At 36.8% G+C, this 17028-nt stretch overlaps 3 protein-coding genes across 9 annotated transcripts; 1 reads left to right on the top strand and 2 right to left on the bottom strand.

Annotated features, from left to right (window-relative positions):
* Positions 1-444: 444 nt before the first annotated feature.
* LOC103444130 (mannose-6-phosphate isomerase 1-like) lies at positions 445-4542 on the top strand. 2 transcript variants are annotated; one of them, XM_008383044.4, is made up of 5 exons: positions 445-1231; positions 1376-1543; positions 3298-3510; positions 3646-3912; positions 4025-4542. In XM_008383044.4, exons 1-5 carry the CDS (start codon positions 869-871, stop codon positions 4340-4342), a joined length of 1329 nt encoding a protein of 442 aa, XP_008381266.1. In that variant the 5' UTR covers positions 445-868; the 3' UTR covers positions 4343-4542. The 2 variants fall into 2 exon arrangements, with proteins under 2 accessions (XP_008381266.1, XP_008381268.1); XM_008383046.4 differs by having other exon boundaries at positions 635-1231; positions 1394-1543.
* A 1118-nt stretch (positions 4543-5660) lies between these two features.
* NS (protein ABA DEFICIENT 4, chloroplastic) lies at positions 5661-8501 on the bottom strand. 3 transcript variants are annotated; one of them, XM_070804845.1, is made up of 7 exons: positions 8415-8501; positions 8162-8229; positions 7161-7389; positions 6665-6765; positions 6400-6528; positions 6212-6300; positions 5661-6128 (listed from the first exon to the last, which is right to left on the bottom strand). In XM_070804845.1, exons 2-7 carry the CDS (start codon positions 8204-8206, stop codon positions 5975-5977), a joined length of 747 nt encoding a protein of 248 aa, XP_070660946.1. In that variant the 5' UTR covers positions 8207-8229; positions 8415-8501; the 3' UTR covers positions 5661-5974. The 3 variants fall into 3 exon arrangements, with proteins under 3 accessions (XP_070660946.1, XP_028964376.2, XP_070660945.1); XM_029108543.2 differs by lacking the exon at positions 8415-8501 and adding an exon at positions 8343-8397; XM_070804844.1 differs by lacking the exon at positions 8415-8501 and having other exon boundaries at positions 8162-8326.
* Positions 8502-8808: 307 nt separating this feature from the next.
* LOC103444132 (caffeoylshikimate esterase) lies at positions 8809-13421 on the bottom strand. Of its 4 annotated transcripts, none has more exons than XM_029108542.2 (9): positions 13084-13421; positions 12779-12990; positions 12228-12257; positions 11885-12011; positions 11647-11793; positions 10771-10901; positions 10524-10661; positions 10182-10312; positions 8809-9238 (listed from the first exon to the last, which is right to left on the bottom strand). In XM_029108542.2, exons 1-9 carry the CDS (start codon positions 13139-13141, stop codon positions 9220-9222), a joined length of 993 nt encoding a protein of 330 aa, XP_028964375.2. In that variant the 5' UTR covers positions 13142-13421; the 3' UTR covers positions 8809-9219. The 4 variants fall into 4 exon arrangements, with proteins under 4 accessions (XP_028964375.2, XP_070660944.1, XP_008381270.3 ...); XM_070804843.1 differs by having other exon boundaries at positions 8809-9163; XM_008383048.4 differs by having other exon boundaries at positions 10214-10312.
* Between the last annotated feature and the right edge of the window lie 3607 nt (positions 13422-17028).

The following is a 17028-nucleotide window of genomic DNA, read 5'->3' as shown; positions in this document are numbered from 1 at the left end:
ATGAATATTATACAAAATCATTCTTTTTTACCATATATAAACGCAATGTATTCCTCCAACAACATATTCCCATAGATCGCCACCAGCACATCTAAAATTCATTCTAAATAATGATAAATATGGAAATTTCATTGATACATTGTATTGCAGTACATAACAGAACATAATAAAATAGTTTTTCCCGTCAAATACATGTAATTGACAAAAGCCAAATACAACAACTATTCCTCGATCTAAACCAAAACTGTGTAATTGTTTTAAAAAATAATAAAAACTACTTTTACAAAACAAGTGTATATTTTACATTAAGCATGTTAAACTTCGTCCAAATTATTAAAATAAGTTGATATCAATAAGCGTCGAACTTAATACCCCATTTATAAGTAAATAAGTACTATTAAACGAGTGATTGACGGTTAAATATGGTGAGAAAAAAGTAGTGTAGGAAGTTTCCTGCAACCGCAGAAAGCAACAAGTATTTAATCTGACAGGGAAAGAATGACATGGTAAGGGAGAGGAGAACTGGAAACACTTTTTGTGGGTAAAGTCATGAGACTTATGGCAGTGTAGGCCCCACTGCCACTTTCCTTCTCTATCTCTTTCTCTTAACTTCCCCTTCACTCTCTCTCTCTCTAAGTAATTTCCCTCCCTCTCTCTCTCTTCCCTTTCAAACACTTATAAAAGCAGCAACTTCTTCTTCAAATCCCTCCCTCATGGCCACCACCATCTAATGCGCATCTCATTCCCATTCCATTTCCTTCTCTTAGCCTTCATTCGCACACTCTGTTTTCCCTTTTTCCCTCTTCTTTACCGAGGCGAAACGATAGCAGTTTTATTATAACAACTCGACTGAATTGTCCAATCATTCATGGACTCCGTCGGCAAGAAGTCAATGAAGAACCAAAACCAGAGGGCGGGTTTGATTCAGCGGCTGAGATGCTCCATCCAAAACTACGATTGGGGGAAGAGGGGTCAAGATTCCCAAGTGGCCAGGCTCTCTGCTTTCAACTCTGGTTCTGGGATTAACCCACAAAAATCATATGCTGAATTTTGGATGGGAACCCATGAGTCTGGACCTTCTTTTTTGATTCGGAATTCGGATGAGAATAATGGGTTTTTCCCAATTGGGTCTCAGATTATATCTCTCAAAGATTGGATTTCCAAAAACCCAAATGTGCTTGGTGAGAAGGTGATCCAAAAGTGGGGCTCTGACCTCCCTTTTCTGTTCAAGGTACTCCATTTTTTTCCCTTAATTTTTTTTTTAATTTTTAATTTTTAATTTTTTTGGGATTGTGTTTGTTCCAAAAATTGGGGGTGTGGACTCTGGTGTGGAGTTTTCTTTGTTTGGTGTTTGTGTGTTTATCGTGGTTTTCAGGTGCTTTCTGTGGGAAAGGCATTGTCAATACAGGCACACCCAGATAAGGATTTGGCCAAGATTTTGCACAAGTTGATGCCAAATGTTTACAAGGATGCCAATCACAAGCCTGAGATGGCCCTTGCTACTACACACTTCGAGGCTCTTTGTGGTTTTATCAATCTTAAGGTAATGATTTTCATGTTTTTATTAATTTCAGGTTTGATTCGTGTTGATTTAATTTCGAAATATGATAAGAATCTGAAGATAGTTTTTAACTAACAGACTCTAACATATAATTGACTGTATATTCCCGTCTTAACATCTCTCTAAACACAAGCTGTCTTAGCATTTTTCTGAGCATGAGCGAATGATGAGAGATGCTAATAGGGGATATATCTGGGATACATAATTTCCCAAAACATTGGGTCGGCTTGACTTGTTTGGTCGCTGAGTCTTTTCATGACAATCATTAACACTTTTGAATGTTTCCGTGCCTCCTTTTGTTTTGTTTATTTTGATATTAAACAAAAGAAATGTTAGGGTGATTAATTTTTAAATTGTATTTTGTAAATCATATAGTGTGACGTTTGATTATTAAACTTATTTTTCAATAATTTAAAGAAAAAGTCTAACCATCAACTGTCATGTTACGTGATTTACAAAAATAATAAACAAAACTAGTTGGAATCCTGCATGGGGTCCATTGAATAATTGGCCCTTTACCTGGTCAAAATTAGAATTATTGAGGACTATTAGGGCAGAGAATGATATAATGCCAAATGAGTTGAAAAATTACTTTTTCTCCTTCCAACTGTTTAGGAATCAAACCATTTTCGCTTTAATTGGTAAAAACAATTAACAATATTAGAATCACACACTCGTTAATATACAATAAAACTTTATAAATGAATAATTTGAGGCCTAAAAAAATTATTATTTGAAAGAAGTTATTATTATATTGATAAATAAATAATTTATTAATTTATCGATAAATGAATAATTATTTATTTATAAAGAATTTTATTTTTTGTTTATTTTTCTTTTAAGAATCATATTTTGAAAAAAGAGCTGGATTAAGAAAATAGAAGTTGTTAAGTAAACGATTTCTAAGTATATATATATATTACGAGAAATTATTATCTTATGCATTTAGCAAGAGTATTATCTTAATACAGTAATTTGTTTTTGAAGTAGGAGGAGAGACGAAGAGGGTGATAGTTGGGGAGAGGCTTTATTTTTTTATTTTTTTATAGTTTTTAATTAGAGATATGTCAGAATTACATGTAGGTTAGATTTTGAAAAAAAAAAGCAAAATTTTGGTTGTGAAATTAAATTTTTGCCCATATTTCTTTTTCATATTTCATTTTAATTAAATGGTTAAACTGATAATTTCATAGAATTTTGGTTGACAATGAGTATTTTATTAATATGTAGTTTAGAGTCGAGTTGGGATCAAAAGATTTTATTATTTAATTGAGGTTATTATTTTATTGAACATTCATTTATTGAGGTTTTACGGTAAGGGAGCCCATACTATTTTGTGGACATTATCTATATATTAAAGAATATGTTAGCAAATCTAAACAATCATATTACTAAATATTTTTACGCACAAATGACAAAACTGATACATTTGCTGGCATACTCTCTGACGCTCGTTAAATAAATTAAACCTTCAAATCATAATGCAACTAAGAATTCCACTACCATAATATTGGATTCCATCATAGTGGACGTTTTGACTGCTATTTCTTTAATTAAACTTAGATTATATTTAATAATTGAGGTCAATAGCAGGTGTAGTGTTACTTTCTTCTTCCCATTTGTTTATCCTCTAAAGGAATATTGCCTTCTCTGCTGGGATCTCTGTGGCAATACCAACTAATTATAATTACTTATAATTTACAAGTGTAATTACAATTTTCGTATTTTGTTTACAGGAACTCAAAGTTGTGCTTGATAATGTCCCTGAGATTGAAGAACTGGTTGGCAGTGAAGAAGCAAAAAAAGTATCCGGAATCACTGATCTAGATGAGGAGGAGAAAGTAAAGTCTGCTCTGCGTTCACTTTTCACCCACCTCATGTTAGCTAGCAAAGAGATGATAACCACAGTAATTACTAAAATGAAAGATCGTTTACACGCCGAAAGTCAGGTTGGTCGATGCGTTTTTCTTCAATGTAACTGTCAAATTACGTTTAAGGGCAAGTTCTCGCCCGTAGGATGATCTGATTGAAGATCCTGCTATGATCATTCTGAGTTTCTGTAACTGTTTTCGCTCTTTTGGCAGGCGAGGCTTTTGACAGAGAAGGAACAGTTGGTGTTGCAGTTGGTAAAGCAATATCCAACTGATGTGGGTGTTATATCTGCCTTCTTCTTGAACCATGTGAAGCTTAATCCGGGCGAAGCGCTGTACATCGGAGCTAATGAACCTCACGCTTACATATTTGGCGAGTGCGTTGAGTGCATGGCAACCTCGGACAATGTAGTGAGGGCTGGCCTTACTCCAAAGCATATGGATGTTCAAACCCTTTGTTCAATGCTGTCATACAAGCAGGTAAAATACAGCATCCCCGCCGTGGAATTCACTCTTAACGTCTACTTGCTTGGTGCGAAGTTTCCTTGCATTTCGCATACATGTCCGAAATTTGATATATTTTCTTTTGCAGGGGTATCCTGACATCCTGCAAGGAGTTGCAATAGGTCCTTATGTGACAAGGTACCTCCCACCTTTCGATGAATTTGAGGTTGATCGCTGTCAACTCCCGCAGGGAGAATCGGCAGAGTTCCCTGCAGTCCCGGGGCCTTCGATTTTTGTGGTCACGTTCGGGGAGGGAATCATGTATGCAAGCAATGTTCAAGGTGATGTAATTACAGAAGGAGACGTTCTTTTCGCACCAGCAAACACTCGGATTCGCATAACAGGCGCATCCGAGTTGCAGATATACCGAGCGGGTGTGAGCAGCATGTTCTTCCAAGCGTCATGAATTTCACTAAACAGCTGCACACCTTAGCTTTTAGCGTAAAGCACACAATTTATGAATTTTGCATTTTTTGATTTTTTTTACAATAAGCGTATGTAATAAATGTAATAATAATATTAGCACTGTCATGAGAATGCCTGTGCTGGTGTGCAATGAAATGAAGTAAGAATTATACAGAATAAAAAATGCATCAATTTGAGTTCTTTTTTTATATATATAAAAAGATCCATTTAAATCGTTTGTGACACAATAGACAAGTCACTAAGTATCAAATTCAACACAAATTTAATAGTCTTCGCCATCTATGTGAGTCAAAGCTAAGAACTCTAACTTACAAGTGAAAATAGATACCCTTTAACCGTAGTTATTAGTTAGTTAAAAAGAGAGAACTATTGAAATCAATGTTTCTGTCAGTAAGAAGTGTCAATAGCTTTGATGGCTATTAGACCCACAATAATTTATAAACGGGCTAAAAAGAAGATAAGTGTACGGCCCAACGCTTTGATCTAGTGGGATCATGCCACACCAGCCTTAAGCTGACAGTTAGTATAACGATGTGATATGCACATATCCTATTGTTTCTCTACATCCCTATTTAATCGTGCATGTTATTTCTGTTTTGATTTATCATATTTGATGGTCTGAAATAAAGAGGGGTGTGTTAAGAACGTGAATGAGTAAATTCTGGTGGAAATTAAAGGGAAGCCTTTATGATTGCTTATGTGGGAAGCACTTTTGTGTTTGCTACAAATATCCAAATAATTTCTAGAAACGGTTCAATGTGCTTCCTGAAGAAATGTCTAGAAGGTGTTTCACAAGAAAGCACTTCTACAAACCATAAGCACTTTCACATAAGTTTGCCAGAGCACTTCCATAAACATTCCAACACCATGTCATGGGCAACCCCTTCAACACGGATAGGAGGGTAAAACCTGCCTGTCACGTTCAGACCACCATCATCCTGGTACATTAGAAAAAAAAATACAGAGCAGTTTTGAATTGTTTGGTGAATGAAGACATCTGCTTTTATCCTTGTTCAACTGAAAAATCATGTCTGCATTGTTTTGAATTCCATGCATCTCCTTGACAGAGATCCAAAGATGTCATGCAGAATAATAAAAAAAAAAATCTCAAGACCTTGGATTGCTGATACTGGCTGGCAACAGGCAAAGCATTCCTCATACTTTGGATCGTCGTCATCAGATTGAATTGAAAAAAACAGCAGACGATCCCACTCTGATACCATATGGAACTTACACGAGGTTCGACAATTGGCATGTGTCCTCAGTGGTGCTGGAAACTCTTACTGGTCACTAGAACATCAATACAACAAACCACATCTATGTATCGACGAGCAAGACATTACAGAGAGATCAAGCAACAAAGGCTTCCTACGACATCTATGTATCGAGGTGCAAGAAAGAAGATGAAGAGGTGCCAGAACTAAATTGCTACAATTAGTGCTCTTGGCTCAATACAATGGTAACAACTAACAGCAATCATTAAATAACTTAATCATTCCAATAAGATCAGTGATTTAAAGGAATCTATAAAATTAAGCGACTTCATTCAAGTGAAAGTTGTTTTTTTTCCAACTTCCCGAAATTCTTAGATTGTTTCAGCCTAGTTTAGTTGTCAATGTATACTGTGACCGCTTAAGCTTCCACCACTTTTAGTAAGTGCTTTGGTAATGACATGAGTAAGTATTCCGATGGGGCAGAAAAACAGGCAAAGAGAAACTGAATGTCGAGTCTCTATTTGGTTTTGCAGACCATCCCTGAAAACCTGCCTGGATCAATGAACATAAAGTGTTAGAACTGTCTTTGCATGCATGGTCGTGTGAGTGTGTGTGTGTGAGAGAGAGAGAGAGACCTTGCAGCAAAGAGATCAACAACCAACAAGTGAATCCAGGCAGAAGCTAATGTTATCTCATTGGTGAACATCTTTGCTATACCAGTCAGCTGCACATAGTACATAGGTAGGGGGAAAAGCTTGTATAAAATTTCATAACATGCGAGAAAGGGTTGTTTAACTTGTATATTACTAATAACTGTACACACCTCAGGCAGCCAGTATTTACTTCCAAAGATCAACTGCAGCGTTTCAGGAGTCCAAGAGAGGTATAGTAGATAGGCATAGAGAACTCCAAGCAGAACATATGGTATACTACTCTCTGTAAATACTTTTGTCTGCATTTTTTAAGTGACTTCAACGAATTAGGTCCATCAATTTAGGTTGGGCAAATCATGCAAGATTATACTGATGTGAAAAATAATAACAATAAGAAGCATTTACGGCATGAAAGCATACATACCAAGAACATACCAGTTGAGCTTTAGGTGCCAGAACCATGAGGGCATAAAATGGGAGAACTGCAGTCGTTCCCAAGGTAAAAACTCTACTAGCAATTTGAGAACTTGCCAACCCTGAGCGCACAAAAAGAAAAATACACTAACCTTATTGATATAGATGGTATTTGAGAACTTGTCAACAGATAATAAACGAATCATGAACAAGTAATGGCGATAAACCATTCCTTTTAGAGGGAAGAAATAAGATGATTTTGCACTTCTTAAAACTATCAGTCTGTCAAACTTGTGCATCATATGACACGGCCACTGGTAACTATTTTATAGGAAGGAATTCCAGTAATGAGTACTTCAACATCTTATTAATGATGGTCGTGGGCTTTTATCTTCATACGGTCAAATATCCTAACTTTTGCACTTAACAAAACATAGCAAGATTCAAATCAACCACGCAACACTGCAAATGATATCAATTATAAACGAAAAGCATTAAAAGTAGCAGAAAGGATTACATGACATGTATACTCCAGAGCATTTTCGATGTGGAATGTATCTTTCAAGTTTCGGTCTTATGGGAAATGTTGAACCTCCGACAAAACTCCAGTCCTTGTGCATGTGAGATTCCACTGTCACAACTTGTTGACCTAAGACTTCGGTGTTATAACCTCTCAGCGTAAATGTGAAGCTTTGTGCACTTGTATCGTTGCTCCAATGTCTTATAGTCTTCTTGCCATAGTCAACCTATGAGAAACGAAACTTTAGTTGTAACAGAAGATTCCCAACTCAGAACATTATATCGGAATACACGTTAATGCTTATACCAAAACTTCACATCCATCCCCCCATTGAGCTCTAAATTAACGCTTATACCAAAGGAAAGCTTTACACAAGCATCAAACATGTTCGCGTCATCGCCGTACCCAATGGGAATGGGATCAATTCTAAGGAATGGTGAAATGTCTCTTTCCAGATTTTTAAATATTGCTGCCACGGTTATCATAAAGACAATAAAAGGTCGTACCCAGTGCACAAGGCTCCCGCTTTATGCAGGGTCTGGGAGAGGTGAATGTCGGCTAGCCTTACCCCCATTTATGGAGAGGCTGCTCCCAAGTCTCGAACCCGAGACCTACCGCTCATGGGCGAAGGCACTTGCCATCGCACCAAGTGCGACCTCTCGGTTATTATAAAGACAATAGATAACAAAATTACAGGTAAAATGCAATGGACTTTTCAATTTTAAAAGAAGAACAATTACGTATTTTCGTGGCCAAGGAAAACAGCATTGGGGTATACAAATCGTAAATCCAAGTAAACTACTCTAGCAAACACCCATTTTGACACCCAGAGAAAGGCTTTAACCAGAAACAGAATTAAACAACACAACTATAAATCCAAAAACTGCAAGGGAACAGGGTATTATATACTTAATCATTCCCAGAGAAACGTTCCGAACAGGAGAAAAAAAATGGAGGGAAGAGAAAATGAAGCTTGGAAAGCTTAGAAGAAGTCATACCTTGAAGGAGAATGGAGAATGGCAAAAGCAAGAAGAGAAGGCCATCTCTGTTGTGAGACCAGAAAGCCCTGTATACAAGTAATAATGGCTGCTCCATAATATGTTTTTACAGTACTGAAATTGGGAATTCGGAAAAAAAATGAAGATAAGGAAAGAACTTCAATAATGCAAAAAAAACTACAGTTTCACTCGCAGATAACAGTAGAGACACCGAGCTTGGAGAGAGCGAGAGGGGAGGGTATAGGAGACTTACCTTCTGAGACGTAACTGTAACGATATCCCAAACCAATAATTAACTACCACGTAGAAAAATCAAACATATGGCAGCTCGTTATTGGTTTGGAATACCACGGCGTCGTTGCGTAACACATTCCTGGGTAAGAAAGTCGCATTCCCACAGCCCACTTGTACTGCATTTGTTTGTAGCTTTCTCAGTGGTCCAAACAACAGAAGAAAATGACAATTCATATATTTTTTTCAAATGGATGGATAACGTTCACTCTCTAGCAAAGAGGAACTGATCCTTCATTCCTCAAGGCTACAATCCAATACAGGTTCTGATAAAATAATATTCCAGTTTTAATCAAATAAATACTAATTAAATACAACAGTAATTTAAGTATTTAACTAACTATAATCTTATTAACTACTAAAAAAACTTAAAATTTTATTCACCAAGCAAGAGGGAAAAAATTAGAAAAGCTCCAGGCTCCCTTAGGAAAGTGGAGAAATAGACATAATTTATTTGAATTGTTTCCATAAATAATACAATAATCCAATGTTGTTCGGCAAAAAATCATTACATTCACAATAGACACTCTTCCAGTGCTTCTTATTCTTCCCCTTCCCTTAGCTGCCTATTAGTTTTTCGCTGTGTTCATTAAGCCACGAAATGATGTCACTAAGAACTCGAATTATCATTTCATCTGGCTCACCCTCCAAAAGGGAATGATATGCATCCATGTAAAGGATGAGCTTCTTGTCGGAACTGCTTGCCTTTTCCTGCAGGGCCTTACTTACAGCTGGATCAGTTACAATGTCAGCCTCTCCATGCAGGATTAATAATGGAAGAGAGACCTGTAATGAAATTTATTAGCAGTGACCTAATAAATTTAGAATTTATATGCTACTGCTGCTAAATTATACTGAAATACACTGAACTTTTTGGGTAAACCGTTAAATATAATATCTAAAATTTGAAACAAAATCGTGTATTTGTTGAAAAGACAGAGCCAACTAACACCGGTTGTCCAGTCCCCTGCACTGTCCCAAAAGAATAAGAAACTACCACAACCTACTAGATTCTGTTTCAACAATTTTACAAACTTTTCGGACAGTTTTGCGTTTAACTAACATATATTGAATCTAGTGGAAATTTCAGAAAGATGTACAGGGCTTTATTGACAGAAAGATACCTAACATAGGTTTACTGGCTGTGAAGGTCCTAATTAGTACATCTTGGTTCTAGAGTCAAATAGGGGTCTGCAAGCAAGACTCAGGTTGGTTCTGAGTGCAATACCACTGATCTTCATTGGTCTAAAAGAAATGAAGCCCAACCTGAACCTCAATAAGCAGAAGCTAAACCAAATAGGGTCATGTCAAACTGGATACAGAAAAATGGTTTCTAGGAAAACACATCATCGACAGTCCATGGAAATGTGGTGTAATTGTCCTGTGCTACTGCTACTTCATATCAAGAATCATAATCTAAAAGAGCAGTAGGTTATATATGTAAATATTAAAGTTGCATTTATTTCTTTTTTGGATTTGTAATCCAGTCAAACTGTAATGGGTTAAAGTTACTTCAGATGACATCTGTGGATTAAGCTTAATAAGAATTACCACCTAGTTATGTAGACACGGGAACTGTTAACCACCAGAAAGAACAAAGAAGAGATTAGGGAATATGAAGCAACAGGCGTTACATATTAAGGGAAAAGGTTCACACTGAACATACTGAATAGAACTTGATGCAATCAAAGAAAACTAAAATGGTGGTTCAATTGGTTTAGAAATTAACTGTAATAAAAAAGGAGTCATGGATTGGCATACTTCTTCCAATTGGTGTTCTATCTCTTCAGTAGTTCGGAGCATTTCTAGAGCAGTTTCCAGGCGTGGTTTATCCTTGTAAGCAATAACATTATAGGCTGTCTGCATTCAGGAAAACGAACAAATTATCAGCCACAACTTCTGCAAGAAGATTAAAAAAGAAATGATGCATCAAATCATGGCATAGATAACTGATTAGAACAACTTGAGAAAGCTAGTAAAATAGCATTACCACCCATCTTATGAACATAAGACCCTCCATGTTTTCACTACTTGAAGCTATTCATCAAAGAAAAGAGACTAAGTGACTAACCATTTCTCTTTTCTTCAAGTCTCTAAATGCTGCCTCAGCCAGATTCTTTTGTGGAACCAATTTTTGCTTTGGAAGGAACTTGGCCACCCCAATCAGGATTTGTGTTAGTAGCCATGGTGGAACCATGTCATCTGCAATCTACATAAAATAAAAATAAAAAAATAAATTTACACCTTTTAAGTGAATGAAGGTGAAAATTAAGGAAAAACCTTCTTCCTAATGCTTAACACAATCTTATGGAATTTACCTTGCACATTGGTGCAACTAGTATTGCGCCATTCCATGCACTAGGTTGTTTTAGGTGAGCCTTCAGTGCTACAGCTCCACCCAAGGACTGTCCAAAGAGAAAGGTCGGGAGTGTACGGAACTCAGGCTGCTCTGCGCTCCAAACCAAAGTTTGTAAATATTAACAATTGAAATGAAGATGGCGTTTTGTCTATTTTCTTGTTCAATGAACAGACAGACCCAGACGTATCCTTTAGTCTATCACTTGATTGTTCCATGGGAAATAAAAATAAATAAAAAGATCTACCATCAGCCAAGCATGGCCAGCCCTGAAATTTCGAGGGCCTTGTGCGAAATTTTAACTGAAACTCTCACTATGAGTATGAACCATGAAAAGAAGTTACAAATTATATTTTTAGTTTTTCCTATAAAATAGTTTCAGCACATAAATTATAAAAACATATGATCATGTGGTAGGTGGATATGCATTTCCTGCATCAAAGAGCACCTAGTTTTGAATTTTTTGGGTTATTTATTTATTTTTTATAATAATATATTCGCATATTTATATATAGTATGTATACACTCGGGGGCCTTTCAAAATTAGGGCCTGGTGGTGTGCACCACCTGCACTCCCTCAGGGCCGGCCCTGCAACCAAGGAGTTTAATTCTCTATTTCAGATGCAAAGTACAAAAGAATAAGTAGCTGAGAAGAGCTACATTACGTCATGAGTAAAACTTTCCCTGAATTTGGTTTTTGACATCACTTGGTACTTGGAAATCCGTCATCCAAACACCCCATTAGAGTTCTTTTGACCCTCAGATTTCCAGGCCCATACTTCTCACTTGACTCAAATTAGAAAGTTCTAACAGGAAGGTTAATATATATTTAGCGTACCTTTGACTTTGGAGTAATGCTCAATGACATCATCTACAAGTCTGTCAAAGTTGGGAATATGGCAATGAAGACCTTCTGAGAGACCAAAGCCAGGGTAATCCATTGCAAAAACTCCGTACCCATTTGATGCCAGCTTCCTTGCAATTCCTGCAGATATCATGAAACGATTATGTTCCACAAAGGAGCATGTCAAACGCAGAAATTTGGTCAGCAAATACTCTCATCACAGGTTACATGCCTTCAAAGAAAAAAGTGCAAGTATCTCCGTAGCCATGACAGTAACACACTATTGCTTTGGGACAAGATGTCGCTGGAAGCCAACTCTTGCTGAAGATCTCCAGTCCCCTGGAGTTCACCTCATATGACTACACAATAGAATATGCTGTGATCATCTTCAAACGAAAAATAGACCGCAGAAACTTCGGAAATCTAAAACGGGGGCCCAATGCTTATGAATAACGAATCCTAGCATGTTACATGATCGCTTAAACTTAATTATAGGTAAGCAGAGAAACTTGAAATGACATAAGTACGAATGAAATAACAATGTAAGTTGATTACCATCATAAAAGAGTTATTACCTCATCCATTTTCAATCCATCAGTCGGTGTCTGCAAATTAACCAAAAAAAATAAAACAATAAACATTACTAATATTAAAAAATGTCTGCAACCCCTTAACAATTACATAACATCCTGAACTCGAACTACCATTTAAGAAACATGACCAAAAAAACCAAAGCAAAATAGTATAAATAGCCAGTTTCAGTAGCGGTTCGTGCTTGTGTGGACTGCAAGACTGAACCGAAAACAAACTCAGGGAGCAGCAATAATAATGTCAATGTAAAAAAAAATTAAAAAATTAAAAAAAAATTTACTTTGAAAAATAGTTCATCCATTCCTCCCAACCACTTATTCTAATTGACCCATTTACAAGTTTCCGTGTCAATCATCACCAACCCACTACAAAACCCAATTACACTCTCACAAATTACAACTTGCGCGAAAAACAGCCAACTTGGCCACCTACAACTCAATCTAACTAAAACAACCCCACAAAAAAAATAATGAATAAAAAGTCCACTTTACCAATACCACAAGTAAACAGACAGAAAAACAGCCAAACAAAATACCTTGAACAGAATGTGGTCAATCCCAAGCTGAATTTCCTTGAAGGCCTCACGAGCGCGCCGTCTGGCGGGAGCTTCATCCATGTTTGCATCCAGAAGGTTCTGCAGTTTCTCGTCGACGCCTGGCAGCTGCCGCTTCTTGGGCGCCATTGCTGCTGCTTCTGTGCTCTTCTTCCTCTTTCTAATTCGGAAACAAAACGGGACCGCGCTGAGCTCTGAAACGTTTCGAACGGAGTTTCTTTCTGGAGTCAGAAACGAGAACAACCAAATGATAAATCAACTGGAGCGGGAAGTAAGGTCAATTGTACCGGGAAGAGAAAAAGGGTGGCGACTGTATCTGTATGGCTTGGCGAGTTTCAACGCCATCTGAGATTTTATTAAATTAATGATTAATTGTAGAAATAAATGGAATCGCCGGGTAGGAGGAAGCCAAACCAAATGGGAATCTGTCTTTTCGGAAATTAAAATAATTTAATTATGTTATCTACAGACTTGAAGATGCGATCTGGTTGGGAAGCCTTTAATATTGATTATTGAACAAATAAAAAGAAAAAAAAATGATCGAGAAAATAATTTGAGAGAGAAATAAGAGAATTCTATTTGAAATTTTATTTTTATTTTTTAAGTACGTTTTAATGTGAGGCATGGTCATTTTTATATACTGATGTGACTAATTTAATTAAGAGAATCAAGTGTCACAATCAATTGAGGAATGAATGAGCAATTCATTTAAAGAATCAATGGCTTAATGGTTATAACATTTACTTTTTTTTTTAGTATATCGATATTTTTATACTATGAGGATGAGAAGTTCGGTTAAGCCACATAATTGATTATAACATTTACTTGAGAAATGAATAGTTATTTGAGGAATTAATAGCCTAGTGGTTACAACAGCTACATCAATTGGAGGACGAACATAAAATTTCTTGTAACCCTCTCCTTTGGACGTTCACAAATTGCTCAGTTAGGTAATCACATGAACTCCATGTCAATGTCTCGTCTTTGTCTCTCTCAAAAATAAAATGTATGTTATTTATATGGATGACCCAGAAAAATGGGCAATCGTCGTGGGCAGAACAGCAAAACCGTGACGACCCGTCCTGAATAAATATATATTTTCTCCCTGAATGTGTGAAAATGACGATTATGCCCTCGTCGACTTGGTGATGTGGATATACTTATATAGTTTTAAATTATTTTCTCGCTCGCGAAATTAAATGGTGCTCTCGTCCCTGACACAACACATACATACATACTTGCACACACTGCAACTATCAAGACTTCTCCTTTTCTCCCTCACATCCCATACTCACCTTTCCTCACCCTTTAATATTGTGTAGTCTCCGTGTGGTAACTCTGGCGAGATCTCGAATCGACTAAGGTAAGCACCTTAGACTGCTATAAAATTTTGTTAGGTTAGATAAGGGTGTCTTGAGACATTTTGGAATGGTGTGGATGCAGAATCCTTGGGGAAAATACATTTCTTAAAATTTCCGACGAGTGACCGTGAGTTTTAGGGATTTTTTTCGACCGATATCGACGACAACGCCACTCCATCTTGGTAAGGCTCGAATCCTTACTCCTTGTTCTTCATTTTGGCTTTTGAATGCAGGTTTTGGATTGAGTTATGACCCCGAATTGGAACCGGGAAGTTTTCTGCCAAGAACACCCAAAATCCGGTGTTTTTCTTCATAATTTTCCTGCGGGCCATAATATGTTTTAGGCCAATTGGTCCTAGCCCAATGAGGAGCCCATTGTTTTAGCTTTGTAAATTAGAACCCAGATTTTAAGACCCAATTTCGTGGGTTGTATGGTCAGCCCATGACACACCCCGACCCCAATCGAGGCATTTTGGCTGACACGAGAGGGTGACGTAGCCATGTGACTAATTTAATTAAGAGAATCAAGTGTCACAATCAATTGAGGAATGAATGAACAATTCATTTAATGAATCAATGGCTTAATGGTTATAACATTTACCTTTTTTTTTATCGATATTTTTATACTATGGGAAGGGAGTTCAACTAAGCCACACAATGAATTATAATATTTACTTGAGAAATGAATAGTTATTTGAGGAATTAATAGCCTAGTGGTTACAACAGCTACATCAATTGGAGGACGGACATAAAATTTCCTGTAACACTCTCCTTTGGACGTTCACAAATTGCTCAATTTGGTAATCACAGGGACTCCATGTCAATGTCTTGTCTTTGTCTCTCTTAAAATTAAAATGTATGCTATTTATATGGATGACCCAGAAAAATGGGTAATCGTCGTGGACAGAACGGCAAAACTCCTTAAGAGGACTTCCATGACTTTAGGCATGGCTCAAGTGACGGATGACTGTTACTGTTTGGTCGGAAGACCAGAACTGGTGCCTCATTAAAAACCTTTTTAAGCAAAAGCCAGTGGGATAAAAAACTTAACAGAGGCAAAATGAGTACACATGCCAAAGTGTTGGCATCTTCGAGATGCCTCCCTTTAACTAGCTCATGATTGGACGCTTCCTTGAACATCGACAACGACAAGATGCCTTACGTTAGCTCTGAAAGTCTGCGTAACCCATTGTTGGATTATTATTATTATTATTATTATTACTATTATTATATTAAATTTATTAATTGAATGGAAATTAGAAGTGGAGGCTTTTGGTATATAGATGTGTTTATTCAAATGAAGAGTTGCAATTTTTGATTCTTCATGAATAGTCACATGTTTTCCAAAGAGGTATCTCTACTTCTATAAATAGGGAAGCCCCCCTATAATCATAAATAACTTTTCTTTGTTTTACAAAATCATACATAAAGTGCATTGAATATTAGAGAGTCTCATTAAGTCCATATAAGAGAGTTTTTCAACACAATCATGGTTCATGGAGCCTTGTGATTTGGAGTGCTATTATTAGAAGGATGTGGTCATTGTATCTTGAGAGACAAGCGCCGATCAATCATGAGCATCGTAGTGGGGCGTAAACTTGTCTTAAGAACAGAGTGTTTAACACTTGTCTCGACTGAATTTTTAGGTTTTTCTAATCCATTATATCATGTTCATTTAACATTGGTTACTCATGTGTATGCATTAATTTTAATATATAATTGCATGAATTATTTATTAATTTTCTATGTGAATTAATATAGCAATTAGACCCTATTTATCCAACACCCAATACCTCTAACGTGCTTTGGAAATGAGCTCTTAGGCAATAATTTGGTAAATAGGTCAACATCGAGGAGAGCTTTAGAAGTGTAGAATACAGCCAGTTGAGCCCCAAACTCTTCTCATATGAGGACAAAGAACACTGCTACTTTGAATACAACTATATAGATGTACAAATTCTCCTCTACCTCTAGCTTGGATAGTAAGAGAGGTAACGTCAAGTACTTCTTCAAATCCTAGAATGCCTTATCCTGGAAACTTGTCTTGCAAAGCATGTATCTTGGGGAAGTTAAATCCTCAACCCTTAACTACAAAGATTATTCACGACCCTCTAAGTTTGTTCAGAAGATTCAATAGGATATTTGTGGACCTATTCAACCAACATTCGGACCATTCAGATGCTTTATGGTGTTCGTTGATGCATCGACATGTTGGTCTTATGTCTATTTATTGTCTACGCGCAATTTTGCCTCTGTGAAACTCCTAACTCAAATAATTAAGCTTATGGCTCACCACCATAATTATTCAATTAAGTCCATTTGATTGGATAATGCTGGAAAGATTACATCGCAGTCTTTCGATGATTATTGCACTGTTGGGGTTGAAGTTGAACATCTAGTACCCCATGTTCATACCAAAACGGCATGGGATAAGTTTTTATAAAGCTCTTTCTAGTGATAGCTCGGACCTTGGTTATGTGAACCAAGCTGTTTGCCTGGGGCTATGCAATATTGCATGTAACCATATTGGTCCGCTTGAGGACCACTACTACCCAATCTCATTCACCGCTACAGTTAGTTATTGGGTACGAGCCTGACATTTTGCACTTAGTGTGTTTGGTGTGCAGTCTATGTACCAATATAGCCACCACTACATACCAAAATGGGTCATTAGAGAAAAATATGAATTTATGCCAGTTATTAGCTACTTAGAGCCCTTGATAGGCAATCACTTTACCACATGTTTTGCGGATTGTCACTTTGATGAAACAATTTTTCTATCATTAGATAGAGATAAGAATGCTAAAATTCTAGAAGAGCACCACGAATTGTCGTGGATTACCACCATTATGTCTTATTTAGATCTCTGCA

The sequence above is a fragment of the Malus domestica genome, chromosome 09, assembly GCF_042453785.1.
Source record: "Malus domestica chromosome 09, GDT2T_hap1".
Lineage (NCBI taxonomy): Eukaryota > Viridiplantae > Streptophyta > Magnoliopsida > Rosales > Rosaceae > Malus > Malus domestica.
This window is presented reverse-complemented; position numbering and strand designations above follow the sequence as displayed.

Excerpts from the sequence above, each read along its gene's own strand:
- LOC103444130 (XM_008383044.4), top strand. The coding sequence starts at position 869 with ATGGACTCCGTCGGCAAGAAGTCAATGAAGAACCAAAACCAGAGGGCG. Across the intron at positions 1,232-1,375 it reads ACCTCCCTTTTCTGTTCAAG|GTGCTTTCTGTGGGAAAGGC; the intron begins GTACTCCATTTT and ends CGTGGTTTTCAG. Across the intron at positions 3,913-4,024 it reads CAATGCTGTCATACAAGCAG|GGGTATCCTGACATCCTGCA; the intron begins GTAAAATACAGC and ends TTTCTTTTGCAG.
- NS (XM_070804845.1), bottom strand. The coding sequence starts at position 8,206 with ATGGCCTTCTCTTCTTGCTTTTGCCATTCTCCATTCTCCTTCAAG. Across the intron at positions 7,390-8,161 it reads ATTCTCCATTCTCCTTCAAG|GTTGACTATGGCAAGAAGAC; the intron begins GTATGACTTCTT and ends CGTTTCTCATAG. Across the intron at positions 6,129-6,211 it reads GTTGATCTCTTTGCTGCAAG|GCAGGTTTTCAGGGATGGTC; the intron begins GTCTCTCTCTCT and ends TCATTGATCCAG.
- LOC103444132 (XM_008383048.4), bottom strand. The coding sequence starts at position 13,141 with ATGGCGTTGAAACTCGCCAAGCCATACAGATACAGTCGCCACCCTTTT. Across the intron at positions 10,902-11,646 it reads GCATTACTCCAAAGTCAAAG|AGCAGCCTGAGTTCCGTACA; the intron begins GTACGCTAAATA and ends TTTGGAGCGCAG. Across the intron at positions 10,662-10,770 it reads TAGTTGCACCAATGTGCAAG|ATTGCAGATGACATGGTTCC; the intron begins GTAAATTCCATA and ends TATTTTATGTAG.